Below are 27,856 nucleotides of genomic sequence, written 5' to 3'. Positions count from 1 at the left end.
TAATTTTTTTTAAAATTGAATAAAGAACTTTTCTTTAATAATAAAAAATTGAATAAAGATATTTTTATAAATGTCTTTACCATATATTTTTGACAAATTTTCTAAATATAATTTGAAGAAGATATATTTTTATAAAAATTTAGAAAATTTGTCAAAAATATATTGTAAAGATATTTATAAAAAAATATGAGTATATGATAAATTTATTAAAAATATACACACTTTAAGGTATTGAGGGTATTTTCGTCCAAAAAAAACTTGAAAATAGTAAAAAGTACCTCAAATGATACTAACTCAAAGTTCACGGACCTAAAATGGTATTTTCAAAGTTCACGGACCTAAAATGATACTTTGACAAAGTTCGTGGATCAAAAATGATGTTCCCTCTAAATTCTAAATTCTAAATTCTAAATTCAAAATATTCATAAATAATTGAATATAAATTTAAAACGCAATAGTTCAAATTAATAAATTTATTTAGTTAATTTTATACTCCCTCCTTCCCATCATAGCAGTCTTATTTGGTTTGTTGACAAATTTTAATAAAGGTAAAGAAAAATGAGTTGAATAAGTTAAAGGAAAGTGGGTCCCACTCCTAAAATGTGAGTGAAATAAGTGGTGAAATGTGAGACTTATTTACCATTTATAGTAAAAATGAAATATGAGTCATATTGTGTGACGGACGGAAATAGCAAAGTAGGACTCTAGTTGTGGACGTACAATATTTATATCAAATTGGTTATTAAATTTTAAATTATTTTAAAATAAGAGTAAAGGTCAATTTTGGTCCTCAACATATGATCAAAATACGAATTTGGTCCAAAACATTCACTTTTTAAAATACAGGTCCATAACAAATGAAAATGTCGACGAAGTTGTCCTTTTTTTGACGATTCCGTTAAAAAACTAACGATCAATGTTAATTGTGCAGTGGCATGACCGTTAGTTTTTTGACGGAACCGTAAAAAAAGGACCACTCTGACCAAGATTTCATTTGTTATGGACCTGTTTTTCAAAAAATAAATGTTTTGGACCAAATTCAATTTTGGTCATATGTTGAGGACCAAAATTGACCTTTACTCTTAAAATCAGGGACGGAGCCAGGATTATAAATGAAAGGGGGCAAAGTTATATGTGATGAAAATTTTAGAATTTGAGAAGGGGCAAATACAAGAAAATTTTAATAATTTTACAAAATTGGACCATAAATTAGTACATGTAAACATATTTGAGGAGGGGCATTTGCCCCACCTTCTTATAAGGTGGCTCCGTCCCTGCTTAAAATAAATACTCTCACCGTCCCTCAAGAATATGCACTCTTTCCTTTTTTGTCCGTCCCACAAGAATATGCACTTTTTAATTTTGGAAGTATTTTCTCTCTAATGAGGTAGGATCCATTGTCCACTAACAATACTTTATTTACTTTTTCTCTCTATCTCTATTTCTCTCTTACTTCACGAATTTTAAATTAAAACTCGTGCCAACCTCAAAGTGCATATTTTTTTAGGACGGATGGAGTACTAAACTTATATTCCCTCCGTCCCCGATTAGGAGTCTTTCTTTGACTCGGCACGGGTTTTAATGAAGTGTTTGAATGTGTGGTGTAGTAAATGGAGTTAGGTAGTGGAATGTGGGACCTGTTTGACTTTTGGTGTAATAAATTTAATTGAATGAATTCAATGTCCAATTAAACTTTGAAGGATTAGATAATGGTGTAGTGATTAACTAAATTCCATCGATTACACTTGTTTAATTAATCTTGTGTTAGCAAAATTGAATGGAAAAAAAATTGCACTGTTATTGCAATGAAGAGCCAATTTCACTGTCAACGTGATTAGCCAATTGAATGGAAAAAAATTGAATAGCCAATTTCAACATCAACTTGCACTGTCATTGCAAAATTTAATGGAAAAACAAAAGTGCACAGTCAAATTCATACTCGCCAAAGAATAGGGAGGGAAAGCCAAAATTCAGATTCGTCGAAGCCACCCGCCAGAGCTTCGGTTTCAGATTCGTCGGTTAATGGGGATGGAGGTAGACTGTCAGAAACGTAGAAGCCCTCGGACGGAGGCTGAGTGTCAAATCCATCGAAACCCTTAGCCGGAGCTTCGGTGTCAGATCCGTCGAGTAATGGGGACGGAGGTAGAGTTTCAGAACCGTAGAAGCCCTCGGAAGGATCTGCAGTTTCAGATCCGTCGAAACCCTTAGCCGGAGCTTCGGTTTCAGATCCGTCGAGAGCGTCGGACCGATCTTCAGTTTTAGATCCGTAAAAGACCAAATCGAGAGGTGTCGGCCCTTCAGCCCCGTCGTCGCCTATGAACGATGGAACACCGTGAACCACGGACCGACGACCAATTGCGTTGTAATGAGAGAGAGACTGAGTGAGGCAGAGGGGGAGAGGGTGAGAGGATTAATGAGAGAGAGACAAGCGACAGTGAGAGAGAGATTTGAGAATGAGGGAGTTGAATCGAGAGCGAGGGAGTTGATGTCCAAAAAATGGGAGTTGAGAGGGTAAGTAATGGCATTTCTTGTAAATTTTGCTAAATATGAAGGGTAATTTTGATGTCCAAAAATGATAAGTGGAAGAGTGACTTTTAATGGGGGACGTCCCGAAGTGGAAATTAGCGACTCTTAATCGGGGACGGAGGGAGTAGTTTTTTTATATTTGAAAGGTTTAATAGTGATTAAAAAACTCAAATTAAGCAGTAATATACTTTAAATTATTTGAAGTCCAATTTAGTCATCTTAATATTTTAAATTCCAGATGTAAATAAAAATGCTACGTCCGATTTAACAAATCTGATAAATTAAGAACTAAAATCATAAAGAAAAGTAGAATACATAGGAAAACATAACGTTTCTAAGAACGGATTACTCGCCTCTTTCTCATTCTCCTAGTCCTTCCATTAATTAACTGATCAATATAAAAAATGATTTATTTAATTGTATATAAGTTCAAAATGATTTAGTTACGAGGAATAATTAAGGAGTAAAATTTTGACCTCACGTAGCATATAAAAAATAAATTTGCACATTGTATTTTTGACGCCAGATTTGCGATTATCTTACCCAATTCTACAAACTGAATTTTATCTTGGAACACACAATTTCTTCGCAAATCATTCCATCAATATGAAATTTGACCTTCAAACTTCGCTTATCTCCTCTCAATCACTACAAATGTTATTGAGCCGCTCGGCCACCTTCACCAACCAACTCACTCATAATCAACTGTACTACAAGAAATTGAATCATCACTTACAGCAAATGCCTGCTGCCTGCCACGACCATTTAAATCAACATCCAGCTGCCCCTAATATCAATATAGTATAATTTCGTGCTTATCAAGGGGGCGAATTAAATATTGAAATTGCTGGTAGCCATAACTACTTCTCTTTTCTAATAAGTGAAATCACAGGAATTCCCCAAAATTATATAATTAATTATAAGTTTAAGCTCCTAATTATTTCTATTTTATAAATAATATCCTAAGTTATCAAAAATAATATTTGTAACTCTGGATTATTGATTTTACAAAAAAATGATTCAAAAATGGGTATGTACGTTTCTATTTGAAGTCAGCGGTTTAAAACCCGCGACTAACCGTCAGTCCAATTAAAACCGCGCACTTCTACTTCAAATCCCAAACTGTTTTTGCACTACTAAAAATGATAAAAAATCATGTGAGTAATCTAAAATATCAAAAATATAGTATTAACATAGCAATCATTCTAAAGCACTTGCATGAAAAAAATATACTTTTTCAAATTTGTTCAACATGTCGCACCAATTTTCATGCGAAACCGAATAATAAACGTTGGATACAATTTATAGGAGTACAATAATTATCTTTGGAATAAAAAACATTTGCTATAATTAATTGGTAAAACATTGTATATAAATTCAAAAATGTTCATAAATAAATGTATTATACTCCAAATAATTATCAGAAACGGAGTACAATATTTATATAAAATTGGTTATTAAATTTTAATTTATTTCAACATAAATATTAAACTTTATAGTCCAATTTATATTTTAAAGGTTTAATTGTGATAAAAAAATCAAATTAAGCACTAAATTTTATACTTTAAATTATTTGAAAGTTCAATTTGGTTTTCTTAATATTTTTAATTCCAGATGTAAATAAAAATGCTACGTCAGATTAATAAATCTGATAAATTAGAAAACATCCGAAAACATAACGTTTCTAACATCAATTAAGAACGGAGTACTCGGCTCTTTAATTTCTCAATCTCCTTTAATTAACGGATTAATATAAAAAATGATTATTTAATGCTATCTAAGTTCAAAATGATTTTGTTACGAGGATTAGTTAAGGAATAAATCTTGACCTCACGTAGCATATAAAAAAATAAATTTGCACATTGTATTTTTGACGCCAGATTTGCGATGATCTTACTCAAATTCTACAAACTGAAAATTTTATCTTGGAACATGTTTGCATGGATATTGATTTGTCATAATCAATCGCCATCATTCAATCAATAAGCAACCTCGATGAAATCATAGCTTCAAACTTCAAACTCTCCTTAGGCATCCGCAATGCCACTGTGGGTGTGCGGACGATGCCCGATACATCGTCCGCTCCATCGTCCGCCCACTGTGGGCGACGCGGACGATGCAACGCGTTTTCATTTTTTTTCGAATTTTTGTTTATTTAAACCTCGTTTCTCATTCTATTTTTCATACGAACATTTCACTGATTGGGCCGATGATGAAGGTGGATCTAGCTCCAGCACGGCGACCGCGCCCCACGCTCGAGGATTACCAACGAGCTTCAATGAGTTTCTATCTAGACTGGCCTCAATGCGCAACCAACAAGACCATGTTCAGCTCATGAACGACATGATTGAAAAAGTTTGGGACCGTAACCGCCGTCGTTGAGAATGCGTATTTTTTTAGTTCGTATTGTAATGTATTAATTTTAAATGAAATGAAGAGTTTTTCCAATTTTTGTAGTTATTTAAATATTCAAATAAAGAAAATGCTTAGGAAGGCTTATAGGGCTCCCCACTGCTGGTGGAAGGGTAGGAGGATAAAATGATGATGTGGCGGTGCATAGAGCGCCCCATTGCTAATGCCCTTATCTCCTCTCAATCATTAGAAATGTCTTTCAATCATTCCTAATACCCCTCTATCTGTCATTAAATATCTCTTTTTTTCATGCGACCGATAATAAATTATGTCTCATTTCAACTATACAATACTTACTTTTAGTAAGTGGATACATTCCACTAACTCTTTCTACTCACATGTAGTTGAGTCATTTACTTATTTAGCTAAAGATTTTCTCTCTCTAATATTTTACTCTCTTTCTCTCCCATATTTTATTCGCTCTGCTTTAACCTTTAACACATTAATTTTTTAAATCTCGTGCCTAAAAGAAATATCTCTGCTACCTTGGTACCTTGGGACAGAAGGAGTGTATTAAAGTAGGACTCACTCTCCATTAACTTTTATTGTCCATTTTTCTTCATAAATTCAAACAATTTTTAAAATCTTAACCGGTCAACTATGAGACATTTAATTATGGATGGAGTAGATCTGCCCAAGGTTTACCGAACCGGCGGTTACGGTTCCGAACCGAAACTGTGAGAATTTACCCAAACCAAAACCATCGATTTTTGAATCGTGGTTCGGTTCAGGTTCAAAAAAATTCGAACCGAAACCGTGTCGGAACCCTTGGTTCCGAGCGGTTCCAAACCGCCCCAAACCGGAACCGCGAAAATCCGCCGAAAACCGTGAAACCAAGCAGGAACCGCAAAAAACCGACGGTTCGAAACCGTGAAAAACTTTTAAAAACCACCGAAAAACCGCCGATTTGGAACTGAAACCGAAACCGCCAACCACCCTCGCGGTTCGGTTCCGGTTCGGCAATTTTCAAAATTGGAACCGTGGGCAACTCTAGGATGGAGGGAGTAGTTTTATGTGTGATGTGGCAATGTGTAGTAGGATTAATATGGAAACAACAAATTAATTAGATCCATGCATGCTCTCAGTGATGCACCTACCAATTCATTGCATCAAATCAGATATATTAATGGAAAAAAAAGAAAGTTGGGATTTGGGAATGACAAATTATAAAAACTTATTTATGCTCATAAGGGAATAAGTTTGAAGTAGTGAATTTTTGGTGCTTGAAGCTTAGCTAAACACCTAAATTTTTGAGCCGAGTTACATCACCCCAGGATGCATACGCTCATCCCTCCGCCTCGAGGTATTCGCAGGGATTATCCCAAATTAGGGAGGATTATCCGGATGAACCCAATCCGGAAGGAGGACGAGGCGGTGGAAGCTCCAGGGCATTCGACGCCGTGGAGAAAGAGGAGGAGGCGGCCGAGGAGGAGGAGGAGGAGGAGGATGTAGGCCGTCATCCGTACAGCCGCAAGGACACGATGACTCTGTACAATGCCTGGATCAGCGTCTCGTACGATCCCATCGTCGGGAATCAACAATCCCGGAAGTACTTTTGGGAAAAGGTCACCGAGGCCTACAATGAGATTAAGCCGAAGGGGTCCCGCCGCCGCACATTGAAGATGCTCCGAAGTCATTTTGACCGAGTCGACAGAGATGTCAAAAAATTCTGCGGCATCTACAAGAATGAAGCGGCTCATTACCAAAACGGAGCCACTGGAGCCGACATTCTGAGATCGGCTTTGCGAGTCTATTTCGACGACAACGACAAAGAATTCAAACATGTCGATGTTTGGGAGGCCGTCAAAGACGTCGAAAGGTGGGCTGGCGGTGTCCAGTCCAGCACGGGCTCAACCTCGAAACGCACGAAGCACACGGCGGGTGGCCAATACTCGTCTAGTGGGGGCGGTTCAAGCAGCGCCGCACAAGAGGTTGCCTCGCAGGAGGTTGAGGGCACGACAGACGATGCAGGGGGGTCCTCCCGTGTGCGCCGTCGGCCGCAAGGGACCAAGGCGGCTAGAGGGAGGAGGGGCCGAGACGAATCAAGCCAGGCGGGTTCCCAAAGGCCGCCCTCCTCCCTAATGTACATGTACTTCACCGCCACGATGTCGGACACTTTCCGGATGACGCCCGCCCAATATCAAGCCCATCATGCTGGCATTGTATATCTGGCGGGACAACTTGGTATTCCGCCTCCATTCGGTGCACCGCCACCGCCTTCGGGGTATGATTCGCCGGCGGAGTAGTTTTTATAATTTCTATAAATTTGTATTTTAAATTATGTCTTTTTTTATTTATTTTGCCACGAATTTAATAATGTATTTTTTAGGATTTTAAGTTGTAATTTTATTTTATTTAATGAAGTGTGTTTTTATTAATTGAATTTGTTGGAAATAAAAATAAAAAATGAAATTGAATGAATAGTTAAGGGATGAGATGGTTAAGAGATGTAGGGTTGCAGGTGCTGTCTCTTAGTTAAGAGATAGAGTGAAAAGTATAGTAGGACCTATGAATAGTTAAAAGATGAAACGGTTAAGAGAAGGATAAAAGACAGCGTTGCGAAAGGCCTAAAACTAACAATGATAAATATCTTGCGAGTAATCTAAAATATCTAAAATCTAGTTTTAACCATGAACTATCGATTCATATCGAGATGCTACATATGAGTACACAACAAACATTTAAAAACACTAGCATGAAAAAATTATGTTTTTTTTTTCAAATTTGTTTAACATATTATGACATATCAACATAGGATACAATTTATACAATATCAATTACCTTTGGAATAAAAAACATTCGCTGTGATTAATTGGTAAAACATTGTACTCTTATCAAGCGGACATCTAAACGATACATGATCTAGGATCAAAATTCACATTGTTCAAATTTTCTCAGATCAAGAAAAATAAGAGGTGCATGTTTTTTTATTGTAGATTGTCCAAAAAATTACGGAAAGTCATTGGACAGATAATGTTTTGACAAAAAATAATAGTATGGCTCAGTCTCTCCCTCTCCCTCACTATGAGAAATACAGTACTTTAGCCAGAGTTCCGATCTCCGCCAAAGCCCGAATCCAGAAAGCTGGTCTGGTTGAGGTGACTCACGTCACCCCATGACTTAACGCACCATTTCCCATCCTCGGAGAGGTGAAATATGTTGACGGAAGTGTTGAGAACCTTCCCACATCGCTGATGCGGAGAAGCCCGTTTGTGAAGTGCTCTGATGGTACCCCCGTGTGACACTACAACCACTCTCTCGCCTGCATAAACTCAACATTATAATGAATTGCTCGAATCTCTTCTCTGGACATGACAAGTTGAGGAACAAGCGATGTACCTTGGTGTTTCTTCGCTATCCTTTGCAAAGCCAAAGTGCTACGTTTGTAAAGTTGATTGAAACTCTCTCCACCACCCTGCATACGTGGAGGATTAGCTACAACCAGAGCAATCCCTAGAGGAGTTCACATAGGTCAGAAATAATCTGCATTTATATGTTCATTCATGAGCATGGGACTAGATTAAGCGGCCGATAATCTGGTATAAATGTTTTACATGCCACCTTTATGTAGGGGGCAGCAGACTTGTTAAGTGAAAAAAGTGCTGGAAGAGTTACTAAGACAAATATCTATGTGAGAACTATACAAATAACACTTCCAATAAAGATGCAGTTTTGCAGGAGTATTAAGTTAAATACAATGATTAGGTCAACTGGACAAACTAAATTAACCCTTGAGAATAAATTTCCACAAGCAACCAACCAAGTATCCAACCAATCTAAATTATATGAAAGAATGTCATTATTACTCCACGAAAATAAACGCTTAAAGAATGCATACCTAACTACTCATAAGTTAGTGTGTGAGCGTGAATGTGGAGAGAGTGAGAGAGAGAATATACTGGAATTTCTTGATCTTCGTGGGAAGAAACGAATGCTTTATGAGCTTCTGGTTTGACTTTGTGAGCTTCATGAAAGACAACACCTTGAAGGTCTCCAAGATGTCTCTCCCTCAAGTCAGCTTCTTTAGCAACCTGATGGAAGCAAAACACATTATTTAGGCTTGTGTTACCTGCCGAAAGCTAACAAGCTCGGACAAGAACAGGTATGAAACTCTTTAATTACGACATTAAAAAAAAGTATCATCTGAGTCAGATTGAACTCTAAAGTCACACATTCCATGTTGTACAGTAACAAATCAGAACCATAGAGCAGCGATTAACTGAATAATACATAAAGGGTCTACACTTTCCACGTTTTTGGTGATTGGTTTCATCATGAACTATATAGGATATACGAATCACCAATTCCAGTGAAACAATTTGGCTAGACATGTACGGCACATGAGAGCATATTGGTCAATCATCCAAATGGTATGCCATTTTACTATATAAGTGTTGCATGCCATCACTTTACTTTTTATGGAAAATAAATTAAATTGCTATCATGGTAAACAAACCTCCTACCTCTAATCTAATACTACTCAACACCAGAAAGTACTCTACTACAAAACCAATAAAAGTTTGTTAAACTAATACAACAATGAATGAAGACACTGAACTTGGACAAGAAATATATTAAAATAACTAGACTCTCATTTTCTTTTTCTAGATTCCCTTCTTTTCTTAACTAAATAAATATAGATACTGATTTCACCAACCATTCTCCTAGTTGTGCTGCAAGTTTCAAAATTTCCTTGTAGTGCAAAAACTAACAGCCAGCTCATAAATACAAAGTTATTACCGCAACAAATAAGTGAGGCTGCTAAAAGTAGATTCATGAAAAGTACTTTACATCAACACTTCACAGCAAGAAGATAAGAATCATGAAAACCAAAGCTACAATATGATCATCCAGTCATACCTCAATTACCCCACAGCCTTTTGCTATTATCTCGGCAGTACAAAATGCTCGTTTTAAGTCTGATGAATATACTGCAGAGATTTTGGGCTCTTTTGAAATCCGGTCAGCGACCTTGTAAAAGAAATAACAAATTCCACATCACATTATTGCCTACATTAGCAAATACACTAGAAATTGCAGAAACACAACATACTGCAAAGGCTTGCTGTCGCCCAACATCATTTAAGTCCACATCCAGGTGCCCCTGTCCATCACAAATATGATAACTGTAACATAAATGTTGCTGGATCTATTCGGGGAACATGTACTTATAAGTGGTAGCTAGAACAAAAACTGTTGTCCATCAATCTTCAAAGGAATACACATTTATAAACTTTAATATCCAAATGATGTAATGCAAGACCATAAATTTTAACTGGATAGGATATAAGTGAAACAAAGCAACTTGAACACAACTACAATTCTTAAATAAATGAACAGAACCCCCTTTCCAAACTTTGGTTCAACAGAGTTATGACTAATTTAAAGCACCACGGCCATGAACTTTGATGCAGAGCTCCAGATTTTAACGCAACGGTTCATCAATTACGTGAAATACCGCACTTGATTTACACAGAAAGCCAAAGACACGGACCTGGATTCTGCGATCAGAATTCCACTCCGTTTCGCCGTGACGAATTACGATTATTTCTGCATATTTAGGGCTAACACACTCGATCGTTCCACCATTCTCAGTACAATCAAAAGTACCTAAAACAGAGGCACTGGGGAAAAAAAACACAGTCAATAAATTCACAATTTCAGCTGAATGTCAATAATTGCTGTTCCAAAGTAGCATTTGTGAGCTAAACGAGTGCATACGAGATGTGAAATGAAGCAAATATTGACCAATCGGTATTCATGGAAAAAAAAAGAGTAGCACCGGACCTTGATCCTGAGCTGGCCATGCGATCGCCGGCGACAACGGTAGCGGAAAACGGTGGAAAACGTTTGAGGCTTGTGTTTGCGTAGAGCAGGCGGTTAGGTCGAGAATTAGGAATGGAGTGTGGCGGAGATTTACGGATTTGGCTCACACACTTTGCACTATTCACATTTACTGCTAGGGGTGGTAAATCGTGCGTGTCGGGTCGTTATGGTGTCGACACGATAACGACACGAACACGATAACAACAAACACGAACACGACCCGTTAAGAAAACCTCAAACACGAACACGAACACGACACGAAACCCTCAGACACGAACACGACACGAACCCATTAACGACACGAACCAATTCGGGTCAACACGACACGATAACAACACGTACACGAGATGACACGATAACGACTCGATAACAACACGACCTGATAACGGTTAAACCTATTAAAAATGAAAATAATAAGAATTAATAATATTAAAATATTATTTGTTAACGGATAACACGAACACGACACGAACACGACACGAACACGTATTGTTAACGGATAACACGAACCCGACACGAATATTATTTTGGTGTTCTTTCCAGTTAAATCTTCTTTCCTCACAGTTAAGTTCTGCAGTTTCATTTTTCGGTTTGTTTTTATATAAAAATGAAAATTCGAAAAAATAGAGAAGAATCTTCTTATCAAATGTGATTTACATAGTAAGAGTACTTGTGATGTTAAATAAATGTGCCCTCCGCAAATTCGAATTTGGAACATTAATTATCAAATAGTCTTCACTTAATCAGTTAATTGTCATTTAGTAAAGAAATCATGAATTCTGATATTCGAAGTAATATTTCAATAATTATAAGGCCATCCGCAATGGCGCCTAGCGCACCGCCTAGCCGAGTGCCGACGCTAGGCGGAGCGCTAGGCGGTCCATTGCAACCGCCCAGCCATTTTCGGAATTAAAAACCGCCTAGCGCTCGGCGATTTCGTGGCGCTGGGCGATCCGCTCGGCGCTATTGCAGCGTCCGGATCGCCTAGCGCATCGCCTAGCCGATTTTTTTTTTCAAAACACTATATATACCCGGTTTGCACGTCATTTTCATTCGCACCACTTGTTTTAACGAGTACTCTCTCTATCTTAATTTCTATACAAGATCAACCCCGAGAAATGGAAAACACCAACGAAGGTACTCCAATGACGACCGGGTCTCAAACTCCCCCGGTACCCGTGGGAGGTGGATGGGGTCCGATGCCAGGGTACTACAACATGTACCCTTGGCAGGGGATGATACCCGGGATGGCAACTGGAGGGAGTATGCCGGCGTGGCAGGGGTACCGGGGATGCAGCCCGGTGTGCATATGATGCCGGGGTGGGCACCCGGGATGAAGATGATGTCTGGGGGGGACGACGATGCAGCCCCCGACGCAGGGGACGACAGGGTGGGTACCGGGGACAAAGGGACGTCGGGGGATGAAAACGTCTGTCGCCCCAGTTTTAATTTTTCGACTGCTTCTTCGCACACTTCGACCCCAACGGAGACGCAGTTCACGTAATTTGAGACTTTCTCCTTGGAGGAGTTGGGGATTGATATGCTTGGTGTTCCGGAAACTCTCGTTCCCGTGGGGGGAGCAGTGCGGGGTGCCCCAAAGAAGGGCAAGGGAAGAAGAAGGGCGAGTCATCCAAGCCTCCTAGCTCAACTGGTTGAGAAGGGAGGCAAGGATACCGCGTCATCCTAGAGGTCGCGTGTTCGACCCCTGGGAGGCCCATCTTGGGGATTAATTTCCCTGGGGCCTAGTGGATTCACTGGCCTGACTCCAGAGCTTCGGGAGGTGATTAAGCATGTACCCGTGCCTGGACCCAGGAGCTGGGGGAGGTGAAAAATCCTGGACCCGTTCCTGCGGGGCTGGTGGACCCATTGGGTCCCACCTTGACAACGAAGCGCAGCTTGGTAAGACGCTTTTACCTCCGACCGTTAGGCCGGGGGTCCGAGACACTTCGGGGGGTAGGTGGGGAACCACCGTCGATCCTCCTTTTAAATTTTTTTTTAAAAAAAAGAAGGGCGAGTCGTCGCAGCCGGGTGAGGATAGCCAGGTCCGGATGAGTTGGACGGACGCTGAGAACGTCGCGCTATGCAAGGCGTGGGTCAGTGTTTGCGATGATCATCTCGCTTCGAACAACCAGAGGATCGTCAACTTATGGGGCAAGATAGCAGCAGCCTACCAGACATTTTGCTAGGAGGGGAGGCCACGCAACGGGGAGGATTGCCGGAATGGGTGGGACCGAATCAGGGCCGTTATCTCCCGATTTTCGGGTTTGTACACCAACGCCCTTCGCATGCAAAGCAGTGCCCAAACGGAGGAAGACTGCAGGAGGATAGGGGAGAAAGCCTTCCCCCAGCCCGGGTTGTATAAGGAGTTCACCTACTGGAACTGCTATCTTGTGCTGAACGACTCCGAGAAGTTCCGAGTATGCGTCGACGCTGGCTGGCCGAAGAAGCAACGACTGAACTATACCGGTGATTACAGCGGCAGCAGCGGTGGTTCCCAGGACCTCCCCGAGACGGCCCAGGAGGTCCCGGCCCCTCGTTCGTTCGCTCACCGAACTCGCCCGGTTGGGCACAAACGGGCTCAACGGGAGGCGAGGGGGGTCGCCGGGGTTCCCAGGAGGTCCAGTCGGCATCCCCCTTGGCCAATCCACAGCGGATCTCAAATTCTTCGCGCGTCAACAAACGCGCGCTCAGATGGTCAAGACGATGGCCGAATGGCGGGCGGCGGTGGACACCGTGGAGAAGAGTTTGCTTCAAACATTGCTCATGAGCATGCAGGACGAGTTGGAGGCAGCACGGAGGGAGACCGACGGGAGTAGAGGCGGCGGCCACGGTGGCGTCGGAGACGGATGCGAGGGTGGCGACAGCGACGGAGGAGACGACGACGGAGACGAGGAGTGAATTATTGTACTTTTTTAAAATTATTGTAATTTTTTAAAATTATTGTACTTTTTTTAAATTATTGTAATTTTTAAAATTTTAATAGTATTATTAATGTTTCCCGTATATGTCTCGTAAATTAAATTCTGTATATTGTGTGATTGTTAATTATTTCATTTTTATATAATTGTTATTAGTGATGTGGCTAGGCTATGGCTGAACTATTTGCTTGTTTTGATGATGTGGCAGGAGGATTTTTAGTGCTGATAATGTGGCAGAAGAAGTTTGTGGCTAGGCTATGGCTGGGCTATTCCTTACTGTGGATAGCGTAAAATGTAATTGGGCATATATCATATGGCCACGTGGACAAAATCTGTCCACCAAATATAAACAAATTGAGAAAAAGGGATATGAGCCTAAACCTCTCTTCTTCGTTTCTTCTAAAACCCTAATTTCCAAAGCTCACTCAATTCCAGCGCTTTCTAGGGCAAGAAATTAGGGAAAATCATGGGGCGGACATACAAAATGAAAGGGCAGAAAAGGAAGAACAAAGATGAGAAATACGATAGGGAGCAATCAGTCGAAATGGCGGAGCCGTCGAAGAGAGTGAAGACGGACGGCTCCGGCTCGGACTCTGAAAAGGAGGAAAATTTGGTTAGTGAATTGCCCGGGATTCCGATTGCTCCGCTGGATACGGGGAGTAACAAGCAGCGAGTCATCTTTGTTCTTGAAAAGGCCTCTTTGGAGATTGCCAAAGTCGGCAAGGTTCGAACTTTTGTACCCTAACATTGTGTGTGTTTTGATGAGGATTGTGTTTTGATCTGTTTGTTTTTGGTGACAGACTTATCAGCTATTGAGTTCCGACGAGCATGCCACATTTCTGGCGAAGAATAAGCGGAACCCCGCTGATTATCGCCCCGATATTGCTTTTCAGGTATTGATTATGTTTTGTTCATACTCGTTTTGTGTATTCAACTCAAATTGATTGCATTTCCTTTATCTAGAAACGAATAGTTGTACCTGTTTTTGCTTGTGAAGATTAGAGAATCCAGATAAATTTTGTTTTGATTTAGAGCTGATGATATTGATTGTGGAATACATGCTCACTTTTTTCTTGAACATCAACGCTTGTAACTCTGTTTTCTCAAAACATTATGTTGCCAATTTTAGGTTTTTCTTTAGAGGTGATGATATTGATTGTGGAATACATGTTCACTTTTTTCAACACTTGTAACACTGTGTTCTCTAAACAATATGTTGGCAATTTTAGGCAATCCAAACAATTTTAGATAGTCGCGTGAACAAAAGTGGGAGACTGAAAGCTCTGTATGTAAGGACACAACAAGGTCTTCTATTGGAGATCAAGCCCCACGCGCGTCTGCCAAGAACATATAAGAGGTTCTCCGGCCTCATGGGTCAGTACAACAATTTAATGTAGCACATTTTGCAATTTCCATCTGAAATGTATTGTTTATGGATTACACTTGTGATCTTTCTTATTGACTGTTACAGTACAATTGTTGCAAAAGCTGCACATTACTGCAACTGGCAATGGTGAAAAACTTTTACGCCTTGTGAAGAACCCTGTGACCCAGTATCTACCCACCAACAGCCGTAAAATAGGTGAAGTGGATTTTCTTTGCTGATTTGTGGCTTTAGTGTTTGTGCTTGCTGCCGAATTAAATATCAACTGGTTTTACTGGACTACAGGCTTCTCTCATAGTTCGGAAAAGCTGATTGACATGCACAACTATGTTGGTAAAATCAACGAAGAATTGGATTTAGTATTTGTGGTACATTACCAGTCTTTCTCGTTACTTTGTCCTCCCTTGTTTTATTTAATGCTCTTTATCAATGCTATTCATTTAACTTAAATTTGTTAACATTCTTCTCTGGTGCATCGACAGGTAGGAGCAATGTCCCATGGAAAAATTGATGAAGATTATGTTGAAGATTACATTTCAAGTAAGTGTTGTGATATGTATAAGCTTAACTCAACATCTTTTTGCAGGGTTTTGCTTATATGTTCTGCTCCTTATATTTGAAAAGTGTGAGGAAAGAGGTATAATAGTTTCCCCTCTTCTCATACCTAAGGAACACCTAAGCCTTGATTTTGGTTTAGGTTCATTCAGAATGATGAACAGCAAGCCCCTAAATTTTCTAAAAACCAAGCAATCAGATGTTTCTTGTGGATTGTTACGATTGGCGATTTATTTCAGTCTGGGACTCTGGGCCCACAAAATCACCATTGTCAAATGCCTTAGCTTTATCTTTTACAGTTTGATTGATGGATTTAATTATCTCTCCCTGAAAAATAGTAGTACTAGAAAGGAAGAGAAGCATAGGAATGATATGGATAAATCATAATATGATTAATACCAACCTCTCTAAGTGGAAGGCATATTACCAAATTAGTCACTAAAAACCAACATAATCATGGGCCTTTGGTGATCAACTTGTTTGTGCAGTCACTTCTCTGTTCAAATCACTTATTTGAATAATAACCTTGGTACAGTGAGTTGACATATGCTGTTGATTAATATATAGTATATCTGAAGAGAGATCATCATCTAGTTTACGAAGTAATTCAACAATTTTACCTAATTGGTCAGGCCAAGATTTCCACATGGTTTTCATTTTTTGTTGTGTGTGTAATTCTGATGATCTTGATGTTTCCTTGCAGTCTCCGAATATCCATTGAGTGCTGCATATGCCATTTCTATTATTACGAATGCTGTAGAGCGAAAATTCAAGATCTTGTAAGTCGTAGCCAAAGCCCCTACGCTATATGTTTGGTTTCGTATACAAGTGCAGGTTGTGACTTAAGCAGATTTTCAGTTTTTCCTGTGCCAGATTGTAGTTTTTTTTCGCTCACAGATTGCAGTTGTTATTGAATCATAGTATGATCATCAAAAGTGATAGGTCAACTTCTACTACTATATTTTTGTATTTCTACGCTCTTATGTTGTGGAATTTTGAGATATAGTACTCCCTCCGTCCCATTGTTGTAGAGGCATTTCGTTTTGAGCACTCAGTTTAGAAAAATGATAATAATGTAGATAAGCCTTCTCTATATTATTATTAATAATGCACGGTCTGTACCATTTGCTCTGAAGGCGTCTCTCTTTTGACTATTCATGCACGGGTCGTGCGTTTGGTAGCCTTTCGCATGGTCTGTGCCTTTTTACACGCCGAAATTGTCGTCTTATCGTTTTGCCTCAGTCCAAAACCTATCAGATTAAATTACTGCTAAAGCAAGTTTAAAAAATACTGAAAAAATGCATATATAAAACCGATAATAAAAATAACAACAATTTGATTCACATCACATACCAAATTATATTTTGGATAATTCAAGAGCCCATATAATCTCTAATAATTGTAATTTTCATTTTGTTGGATTTAGTGGTTTCAAATGTTGAAGTGACTTTTTTTTTTTTTATTTTGTTAGTAATTAAATGCAATTCAAGCCTGACTTGGTTGCATTTGGTAATCTCATTCATTTATGTTGCAAAGTGAATTTATTTTTGTCACAACGAGTTTAAATGGTAGACTAAACATAGTAAAGTATTATACATACCTTATTGAATCATAGATGATTAAGCTTGCGGAGTTAGTGGATCGATGAGTAAATAAGCAAGTTCGAATTCAATCTTGTTTAGAGTGATACAAATGGAGTTTGTTTGTATTGGAAAGTTTTCTTTCCTATAGCAACAAAAATGAAAGGTTCATGTTCCTTGTTCCCTCACAAATGCATACATACTATATGAATCATCAATCTTTTAACACAATATGATCTTGATTTGATTTTAAAAAAAACTACTCCATATATAAAGCAAAAGATAAGGGATTTGGTGAAACAAACAAATTGGCCTCATGGGGTTGTATAGGGACACAACAAATTTGCCCCAACATCCCTCCTTATGGGCAACGTACAATAATGTGGCCAACAATAAAAACATATACTATTCATATTCTCCTTACTACATTAAATATTAATAAAAAAATGTTTAATGCTATGATACCAAAACACATTTAAGAGTAACAGTATTGCTATTTCTATATTGCAAATCAATTTAGAGATCTGCAAATATTCTATTGAGTGGGTAAAGTCAAATACCATATGCTTTGTCCAATTAATGCAAAGCTAAACTACATGTAATTAAACACAAAATTTGTCATACTAAAAAACCATAGTTGGAAACTTGGAATAATATGATGACATGCTCTCTACATAAGTTATCATGGATATCTTTCTAGAATGAGCTAGTTGTAGGAAACCCCCCATAAATTATGCATTTCAAAACAAAAAAAAAAACAAAGACAAGAACAAGGAAACATTGGAGGAATAAACAAGCTGGCAAAAAGATTTTGTGTGTGGCCCTAAGATTGCCATTTTTGTTAATGATTTGGAGGAAATAAGAATGTACATAAATCAATATTATCTTTTGCAACTAGAAAGCCTGAAAATCAACGCAACCTAAACACCAGTCTATTCATTTTAAATTACTCAAATTCATGTTCTTCCTATAAATAGCCCTCATTGTAACGGTAAACACCCAAGTATTATTAATTCTGTAGTAAAATACTGATATATGCACTTGCATATTACACGTACCTGCATACTATTAGATTGAATGAATCGGGTCAACCAGATAATAACTCAATTTAATAAAGTTTAATTCGAATTTAAACTGTTAAGAATCTTAACCCAAATATAAACACAATATGTTACTTTCAAACACAAACACGACACACATACACCATGATATAATATGGGTTGACACGATACAATAATAACAATATAACGACCCGAACACGATAAGTATTATATGATTACAATTAAAATGTAAAATTAAGTATTAAACTTGAGTTTTGTACCTGATTTACACGATTTAAACCTGGAGAATAAAACTAAAGTATACTGATTTTATAAAATGAATAAAAATAATTGAAATATTAGTACTCCTACTTTACCCGAACTCTTGGATTTGTTATGGATCAACCGATAAGGATACGACCCCAACATCCATTAATCTTGTTTGTATCATTGTGTGTAGTAAAATTTTCCTGACCCACAATATCCGGCAAGAATCATGATTTTGAAAACTCATAACTAAACAAACGAATCCTTCAATTTTAAGACCAAATCCTTCCTTGGAATTGGAGTTTCTTTGGACCAACCCCATTTACTCTCTCTTTTTATGCTTTTAATTCCATCTTCTACTCATTTCCTTTTTTAATTTGATGTATTTATTCAAGTGCGAATGTGCGATGATAAAAAGTTTTGGCCACTATTTTATTTTAGTTGAATTTCAATTATACGTTATAATCCGTTGTAAATTTGTAATGGCTATATGTGCAAAATAAAAAAATCGAATTCGTAACAGTGCATTATACATTTTTCATGTGTCTATGTAAACTCATATCAATTAATTAATTGTTTGGAGTCATCATATGTTGGGAGAGTAATTTTGTTGCAGAAATTGTTCGAAGACTGATTCCGATTCCGTACACGTTGTTAAGCTAAGAAGATACCTAAGACATTAAAATTCTTTAATTATATTCATTATATATAGTAAAAGCTAGTATTATCAAAATCAAATTTAATAGTAATATTAACATTTTGAAATTAAAACCATCCATATGATATCTTGATAGTACAAGCTCTTGCATAGTTTATTATTTGTTCTGCTATCAATGTGCATTGAACTTATTTATTGATGTTTTATTATAACTATTATCACTACAAAAAAACTTAGAAGTATTTTCATTTAGGAACACAAAAATTGAGACACTTACTTGTATTGAAATTTTTTTAAAAATAACATAATTTAGGATACAAAAGAAAGCGTTTATAAATAAATAACAAATTAACTTAATCTTTAACTTTTTTACGACAGCTCTCATTTGTGTCCCTTAATTTCATTTGTGTCCTCTAATTTCATTTAGGACACAAATAAGATGTTTGTTAAGCGTTGGTGGTATATTTGGAAACACAAATTAACGTCCTTAATTACATTAAAAAATGTTCTTAACATTTTTTTTGTAATGAATAAATAAAAGGTCGATCCGTTCAATCACTTGGGCTGATATGACTTCGAGTATATTACCTAATTATTAGTACTTACAGTCAGTGACGAAGCCAGGATTTCTACGTTGGGGGGCACAAATCGCCGTTAATAGTTGTAGGGTATTCAAGTCATTTTAACATATGTGGGATATTTTCTCGTCGGTGCACAATGATTATCGTTAAAAGTGACGTCGATATAGGTAGATCACACTAAAATTCAATGTATATGACAAGAAATTGAATCAATGTAAAATGAACTTAGACAGTAAGAGTGTGTATAATAATAGAATAGATTTTTGTGAGTGTTTATGTGAAAAAACTTAATTAAAATGACAAAGAAAATAGATAACAAGAAAAAGCGCATACTTTTTTGGAGCGAGATCATTTGGAATAAGGAAACAATTTTGAAATAACTAAAAAGTACTAGTACTAGTACTAAACTTGACTATATAATTAAATTGAAATGAAGAAAATCGCATGATTTTTGAATGAAGACAACTTGGAATAAGAAAGTAAAACAAATAAAAGAATCAGCACATATTTTTTGGAGTAAGATAATTTATGTTGAGAAAGCAATTCTTAAATAATTATAAAGAACTATACTAAGCTAAGATGAAATGGAGAAAAAATGCATGTCTTTTTGTACTAAGACAATTTGGAGAATTAAGAAGTAAAACAGAAAATATTAAAAAGAACTAAACTAAAGTGAAATAAAAGTAAATTAACTAAATTAGAAGAACAGGATGCATTTCAAAACAAATGAGAGAGCCAAGGAATCAATCCTAGAGCTATTAGAGTGTAGAAATTGATGCAGCAATACTTAGTGGAAAAATAAAATGGGAGGGTGGAGCCAGGTTCGATCCTAGAACTACTGGAGGGTAGACCACCACACCAACCATCTAAGCTAGATAACTGGATATTAATGTATGCATCATATATAATATATATATATAGTAATAGTTAGAATAGCTGAGGGGCCCATGGGCCCCCCAGGCCCCAACGTGGCTTCGTCCCTGCTTACAGTACAATATTTTCTTGACTAGGTAAATATTTAACTTATACAAATTTACGAAAAACCAAAATATTTCAAAAAATATATATGGTACGTGTACGTGTATCTGTGCATATACTACAATATATAAAAGTTAATGGAAACAATCAAATACATTTTTTAAAGGAAATATATGATGCATTGCCAAAAAACTCTATTAATTTAACAATTTCAAGTTTGGTTGGAAGACAGTATATAAATCTTAGTTTATAACTAGAATAAATAAAACCATATTGTTAAGTCAATCGTATACATATAATAAAAGTAGATTTCATGCACAAAGCATATCTAATAAAGAAAACTGCAATGGAGGAAGGTTCAATGCATCTCATTTGTTGAACTTTGTTTATCATTTAAGATATCAGTTCAACAGCTCATCTTAACATTTTATTGTTTTGTTTTGGAACAATACGAAAATCCCAACTATACCATAAATTCTTTAATTAAAAACATGTCTATTTACGGTTAGTGCGTGCGTGTGTTTGAGAGAGAGAGAGAGTTTTGTAAACTTTATTAGTAATAATTAAATAGCTTGCTTGTGTTTGTTTAGCAGCTCTTAATATGGTTTCAAACTTCTTATATTTACTTGATTCGAATCTAAAGGTAAGATATATAATTAATTAGATAATTAGCCATTGTTTCAATTTAGGGCTACTAATTTAGTTCTCGGGTTTTAGTTATACCCGATCCCGACCCGATACTCACCAGTTTTAAAGTACGGGTTTGGGTGATTGATGTAAAGACTTTTTTGGATACCTGAATATAGATTTGTGCCTATGTGTTTATAGTTTTAAATATTTTTTTTATCTAGGATAGGGTCATAGGCTCATTGATAAATTTATTTAAGAGGGAACTACACTAATAGTCTCTGATCTTGTCGAAAAATGCACCAATGGTCCCTTAAAAATTTTATAGCCTTTTTGGTCCTTAGAAATTACATTTTTGGTACCTGTCGGTCTTTTATACCCCTCTGCATTTGAAAAATCTCCTAAATGCCATGTAGGCCATTTTCGGTATCTGAAAATTACAGTTTTGATACCTCTTCACTTATGCAATTTTTTTGGACATACACAAAAGCACCTTTTAAATTAATTCACATAAATTTTTTGAATAATTACTTGAATAACATATAGATTAAACTTTAGAATGAAAAAAATACTATAGTTTACTTTAATATTTTTAGTAAAAAATGTTACTTGCAAGAGTTCGCTTTAATTTACGTTAGATATAATTCACTTAAATTTTAATTATTAACTTAAAAATATTTTTTACTATACTATATTTTAATTAACGTAATTAAAATATTTATTTTTCACTTAAGTATAGGGAGTAACATTTAAATATTTAATTAACATTTTTTAAATAAAAAATTACTATAGTTCACTATAATATTTTTTTCTTCTCAAATTTAAAATATTTAAGTTGAATTTTCTATAGTTCACTTTAATATTTTTACTAAAAAATGTTACTATTAGATTTAATTTTTTCTTCACGAACATACATATTGATTGAGTTGTATAATAAATAATATTTAATTATAAAAATAAATAAAGCATAATTTAAAAATTTGGTTTATTATTTAAATGAGGGTTTAATTGAGTTTTTAAAAGAAAATGATTATGGAAGAAAAAATAAAATAAAATTTAAAGATATAGTAGAAAGGTCCAAAATGCCCCCAAACATTAAATATTCACACTAGTGGTGCCTAGGGTTACTTTAGGAGGTGTTGTTTAATGGTGTAAGTGGGGTTGTAATAAAGTAAATTTTTACCATAAATAGAAATTTCTCAAGTATGTTGGGGCACCCCAAAGTGGTATACGAGTCTAATATCTTGAACGGAGGGAGTATAAAATTTTTAGGGACCATTAGTGCATTTTTCGACAAGTTTATTGTCTAGAGACTATTAGGGTAGTTCAGTCTTTATTTAATCACTTCATTTTATCCACATTTTTAATAAAAAAAATTCTTATAAAGTTTATCCTAATATTTTTAGAGGATCGGCTTATATCCCAAAAAAACCACGAATTCTGATTTATTTCCGCAACTTTCAAAATAGCCAATTATACTATAACTTTGATATTTTACTCAATTGTCCTATAGCAAAATTTTTACCATACTACGCACTTGAACTTATCAACATAATGCGTACATATGTTAACATTAACGGCATAATTGACTAAATATATTAAATGATGTCGTTTAAATAGCTGAATGTTTTGTTCTCAAGATATTTTTCGTTTTTACCAAAAGCATACATAATTTCTCCAAAATCATAGACTATGGGACAATTGACAAAAATGTCAAAGCTATAATAAAAATTGGCAATTTTTAAAATTTATGAAATAGACCAGAATTTGATCAAATTTCATGATTTTTTTAGCCATTCACATAAAGAGCAATCTTGCTTTTTTTCTTAGTCAATTATGAACATCGCAAAATATGAGATTTTGTACACGGTTGAAACAATTGACAAAATTTAATTCTTCGTGATTCATATTTTGTTTTCAAATCTTATATTTGTGGGACTTGCTACAATTTGACTAAAATTCGCCAATTAAATAACTATTATCTCAAAAAAAAATAAGGGAAAAAGTAAAAATAAAAATAAAAATAAAAATCATTTTTGGATATGTTAGACAATTATTATCATGGGACCTTATGATAAATAAGTAAACTCGAGTCACTGAAATTTGTCTCATTAATTATTATAAATTTCAACAATTGAGGCACTAGACATAGTGCAGATGTGAATGAAACAAAGAATTCAATCAAACTTTTCAATCTGCCAATTCAAAATGCCATCGGATTTCTAGATGGTCAAAGCTAAAATTCGCAACTTATATAATAGTAGTATTTAATATCTGCATGACCACTTTCAAAACTTCACTACATGTCTACATGATAATTGATATAGTAGTACTATTATTTTGTTTAGTTTTTTTCATCATATTTTCCCCCTTCAAAAAGTTGTTAGTAGTAATATCTTCTAAGTTATGAAGGCAGTATTTCTTTCTAATTCTCTATTTTAAATAATTTTCCATTAGCAGCAACTATAATCAATGTAATATTGGGTATTGATTAAATGCAAACGCTAAATATTGTATAAACTTCAAACTATGATCTAGATCATTAAAAAATATCAACATATAATAAAATAACAGCAACAGAAAATATTAACAAAGCGTCAACCGATGTTTATATTTTAAAAAATGTGTCATTTAAGGTGGAATATTCCAAAAACAAATGTGCCACTTATGACGCGAGGCAGTACTGAAATTTTCCTAAATTAATGTGCCATGAATGTCGATTGACTGAAGTGTGACTGTGTGAGGTAGACAAAACAACCCAAATACTACTACATCCGTCCCCAAAGAATATGCACTTTGGGTTCGGTACGGGTTTTAATGCAAAATTGGGAAAGTAAGAGAGAGGTAGAGAGAAAAAGTAATTAAAGTATTGTTAGTGGAGAATGAGTCTCACCTCATTAGAGTGAAAGGAGTTTCCAAAATTGAAAATTGCATATTTTTATAGGACGGATTAAAAAAGAAAGAGTGCATATTTTTATGAGACGGATGAACTATATTTTTCTGCGTGAGAGTGAACCAACAAACGACTAAGATTGGTAGGAGTATAAATTTCAAACTCAATCTCACAAAAGATTTGTTGGAAAGAAAATGACGAAAGCAACATCAAGACGGCTGAGAAAATAATCGTCCAAAAATATTTTTCAAATAAAGAAAGTCACCAAAAACTCTTGTATATTTTCATGTAAATAATCAGCAGTAGAAACTAGTCGGTTCTAATTTAATATATTTACACTAAACTCAAACTCAGTCATGTTCACTTTCTACATTTTGAAAATAAATCTCTCGCATTATCTCTTCTCATTAAAATATTCTACTATCTTTTCACTCAAGAACGTAGACATCTTGAGTGAGACAAAGGAGTACTACTTTCATGATATAATTTTGCAACGGAACTATTACTCGTCATCTCTAACACTTAGAATAAACTCAATTCAACAACTAAATTAACTTTTAGCTTCATTTCTTAAGTCTTTAAATTTAAAGCATAAATAGCCTCATATTTACCTAATCAGAAAATACACATAATAGAAGAAGCAAAGGCCACATTGGTTAGTTATTTATTCTTTTATTGGGCAAATGCACTTTGTTACTCAAATAACGTACGTAGTGATTTTTTAATTAGAACAAAACTTAGAGATATTATAAAAAAAACAGATTTTTATCTGCACCAGGCCAAAAAATTGATACTACTATTATATTAAACCAGATAAAAACTAACTTTACTTTCTCTTCTTTTTTCTGTAGTATAACAATCAATGGAATAGTATAACAATTAAATAAATTTTAAAAAATGGAGATTAGTTAATATAGTTTAGAAAAAAGTGTTCAAGCCCACGTTCAAAGATTAGGTTTTGCACTATTCTTTTTCCTTTCCAATCTGTATTGCTTGCCTTGCAGTTCAATTCCAAGCTGGAAGTATAATGCAACAAAATCTTTGGTAGAAATCTGGTCAGATCTTGCCTTGATATTGCTTCATTACAAAGCTCCTCTTTCCTTTCCATTTTCTCCCCTTCCTCACCTCAAACAACACAACCAAAACAAAGAAAGACATTATTATTGCAAAACAAAGAAAAAGATCTAAACTTTCAATTTTCTTGAAGAAGAAAAAATCCCTCCTTCCTCTCCTCAACCTGCTGCAATTTCTTGTGAATTTTGGGAGTGGGAGGAAATGGGAATGGCAGCAGCAGATGGCCAGTTTCATGTTCTTGCTGTTGATGACAGCTTGATTGACAGAAAGCTGATTGAGAGGCTGCTCAAGACATCATCTTTCCAAGGTGTCTGTGTGTGTTTTTTAGTTTTCTTGATTTTTTGTTAAGAATTTGATGGTGGGGTGTAGTCTTTTATGGATTTTTTTTGGGTAAAAGTAAAAAAGATTTGATTTTGATTGTGGGAATTTGGTTGTGGCAGTTACCACAGTTGATTCTGGTAGCAAAGCTTTGGAATTTCTTGGTTGGCATGGAAGTGAGAGAAACATGTTCAATGAAACCTCCATTTCTCCCAAGATTCATCAGGTAGATGTTGCTATACCCCCCCCCCCCCCCCCCCCCCCCCCCCCCCCCAAATTGTTACCTAAAAATCTTAATTTTTTTTCTTTTTTCAGGAAGTGGAAGTGAATCTTGTAATTACAGACTATTGTATGCCTGGGATGACAGGCTATGATTTGCTGAAGAAAATAAAGGTATTTTCTTTTTTCCTTTTCTTCTTTTGGTTACTAGATTGGATCAATTTATCAACCAAAATTTTTTCCATTTAATGGGAAAAAATGTCCCTCAGAGAATAACATAGTTTCTGACAAAATATTTGATGTTTCTTGAAAAGCTCTCTCCTTTTTCTTTTTATTGCCACTTTATTCAACTGAATTTGGGTTTTTTCCAAAATCTTGCAAATCCCTCTTAAATTTTGTTTTTTTGCTCATTTTGGTTTCTTCCCATCTGCTTCTAAAGGGAGTTTCATCTCTCTCTATCAATGCATGACACACCCTATCTGAGATTTAAATTTATTTTAAAGGAAATTGTGTGTTGCTTACAAATTTACAGGAATCTGCATTTTTGAGAGATATACCAGTAGTCATCATGTCCTCTGAAAATGTCCCTTCAAGAATAACCAGGTAGATTACTAATTTATTATTATTATTATTATTATTATTATTATTATTATTATTATTATTATTATTATTAAGAACAAATTGCATAGCATATGATCTTAAATTAATAACAATTGGATATAATTATTGCAGATGTTTAGAAGAAGGAGCAGAGGAATTTTTCCTAAAACCAATGAAATTATCAGATGTGAATAAATTGAGGCCTCATATGATGAGAACCAAATTCAAGAATGAAAATGAAAAGCCAGAAAAGGAGGAGATTATTACAATAGGAGAAGCAGATTCAGACATGGAGAAGATTCAGAGAGCACAATCTTTGCAACAACATAACAATAACAACGACAACGACGACGACAACAACAACAACACGAAGCGAAAATCTATGGATGAAGGGCTTTCACCGGACAGAACTAGGCCCAGATACAGTGATCTCACTGTGATGTCCAATTAATCTTTCTTTTATTTATTTTTTTATTATTATTTTGATAGTCGTTGGAAGGAATTATATCTCCGATCATGACGGTTAATTCCACCGATTAGACAATCTTAGGTTGTCGAATTAACCTTTGACATATAAATTTTTTTTAGTGGTGTGTATGATAAAGAGATATAAATGTACATGGTTAAACACAAATTATGCAAGAATCTTACTTGGAAAAATTTTGGATCCAATTTTTTTTTACTGATAAATTAATATAAATTTAAAGGTTGTGTCATGGTGAACTTAAATTTGAAACGTACGACCTCAAGCATCAACCGGACTACTACTAGGTCAATACACGTACACTAATACCCAATTCTTGACAGACTAAATACTAAGGAAATAGTTGTGATTGTGTATCACTATGTTTTTATTTGTTTGATGATACTATTTGGGACTTAAGTATGTTCATTTTTAGATGATGAAATTCAAGAAAATCGTGTCAAGAAATTTGGCATTAAACCACTAACTATAGATAACATGTTTACTTTTTTAAGTTGGCATAAGATATGATATTTTTATTTTCATCGTATGACTAATGCCTTCAATTAAATTTATACAATAGTCAAATTATATTAATCCGAATAAGGTGAATTTTTATGTGGTATTATAGCTATTTTTTCCTATGCGATTGGTTGCTTGTTAAGTTATTGTATGAATGAGATAATTTACACAATATAATACATATACTACGGTGGTGTTTGGTTGCCAAGATAAAATAATTAATATCAAGATATAATCTAGGATTGAGTTGTGAGATTATTTTAGTCATAGGGGTTAGCTATATAACTAATTATCCCATGATTATTCATCTAGAATTAAGTTGTGAGATTGAATTTTATGAACCAAACACACTATTAATTTAATCTCGGATATAATCTTGCAAACCGAACACCCCTACATGGTGGGATTAATTTTG

At 35.6% G+C, this 27,856-nt stretch overlaps 3 protein-coding genes across 3 annotated transcripts; 2 read left to right on the top strand and 1 right to left on the bottom strand.

Annotated features, from left to right (window-relative positions):
- Positions 1-7,801: 7,801 nt before the first annotated feature.
- On the bottom strand, positions 7,802-10,848 carry LOC121769726 (phosphoglycerate mutase-like protein 4). The gene is made up of 7 exons (XM_042166467.1): positions 10,726-10,848; positions 10,433-10,562; positions 9,992-10,042; positions 9,799-9,909; positions 8,838-8,969; positions 8,278-8,353; positions 7,802-8,200 (listed from the first exon to the last, which is right to left on the bottom strand). Exons 1-7 carry the CDS (start codon positions 10,743-10,745, stop codon positions 7,980-7,982), a joined length of 741 nt encoding a protein of 246 aa, XP_042022401.1. The 5' UTR covers positions 10,746-10,848; the 3' UTR covers positions 7,802-7,979.
- A 3,206-nt stretch (positions 10,849-14,054) lies between these two features.
- Positions 14,055-16,651, top strand: LOC121772336 (ribosomal RNA small subunit methyltransferase NEP1-like). The gene is made up of 7 exons (XM_042169398.1): positions 14,055-14,406; positions 14,483-14,575; positions 14,912-15,056; positions 15,154-15,264; positions 15,352-15,434; positions 15,549-15,606; positions 16,325-16,651. Exons 1-7 carry the CDS (start codon positions 14,149-14,151, stop codon positions 16,402-16,404), a joined length of 828 nt encoding a protein of 275 aa, XP_042025332.1. The 5' UTR covers positions 14,055-14,148; the 3' UTR covers positions 16,405-16,651.
- An 8,546-nt stretch (positions 16,652-25,197) lies between these two features.
- Positions 25,198-27,202, top strand: LOC121770723 (two-component response regulator ARR8-like). The gene is made up of 5 exons (XM_042167486.1): positions 25,198-25,626; positions 25,760-25,863; positions 25,953-26,030; positions 26,389-26,459; positions 26,589-27,202. The coding sequence occupies exons 1-5, from the start codon at positions 25,521-25,523 to the stop codon at positions 26,905-26,907; spliced, it is 678 nt and encodes a 225-aa protein (XP_042023420.1). The 5' UTR covers positions 25,198-25,520; the 3' UTR covers positions 26,908-27,202.
- Positions 27,203-27,856: the final 654 nt, after the last annotated feature.

This window comes from Salvia splendens, chromosome 16, assembly GCF_004379255.2.
Source record: "Salvia splendens isolate huo1 chromosome 16, SspV2, whole genome shotgun sequence".
Taxonomy (NCBI): Eukaryota; Viridiplantae; Streptophyta; class Magnoliopsida; order Lamiales; family Lamiaceae; genus Salvia; species Salvia splendens.
This window is presented reverse-complemented; position numbering and strand designations above follow the sequence as displayed.

Bases quoted from the DNA above. Each gene is read 5' to 3' on its own strand.
- LOC121769726 (XM_042166467.1), bottom strand. From the start codon at position 10,745: ATGGCCAGCTCAGGATCAAG. The intron at 10,043-10,432 runs GTCCGTGTCTTT...TGTGATGGACAG, and splicing joins ATTCTGATCGCAGAATCCAG to GGGCACCTGGATGTGGACTT. The intron at 9,910-9,991 runs GTATGTTGTGTT...TTCTTTTACAAG, and splicing joins GGCGACAGCAAGCCTTTGCA to GTCGCTGACCGGATTTCAAA.
- LOC121772336 (XM_042169398.1), top strand. From the start codon at position 14,149: ATGGGGCGGACATACAAAATGAAAGGGCAGAAAAGGAAGAACAAAGAT. The intron at 14,576-14,911 runs GTATTGATTATG...TGGCAATTTTAG, and splicing joins GCCCCGATATTGCTTTTCAG to GCAATCCAAACAATTTTAGA. The intron at 15,607-16,324 runs GTAAGTGTTGTG...GTTTCCTTGCAG, and splicing joins TGTTGAAGATTACATTTCAA to TCTCCGAATATCCATTGAGT.
- LOC121770723 (XM_042167486.1), top strand. From the start codon at position 25,521: ATGGGAATGGCAGCAGCAGATGGCCAGTTTCATGTTCTTGCTGTTGAT. The intron at 25,864-25,952 runs GTAGATGTTGCT...TTCTTTTTTCAG, and splicing joins TTTCTCCCAAGATTCATCAG to GAAGTGGAAGTGAATCTTGT. The intron at 26,460-26,588 runs GTAGATTACTAA...TAATTATTGCAG, and splicing joins GTCCCTTCAAGAATAACCAG to ATGTTTAGAAGAAGGAGCAG.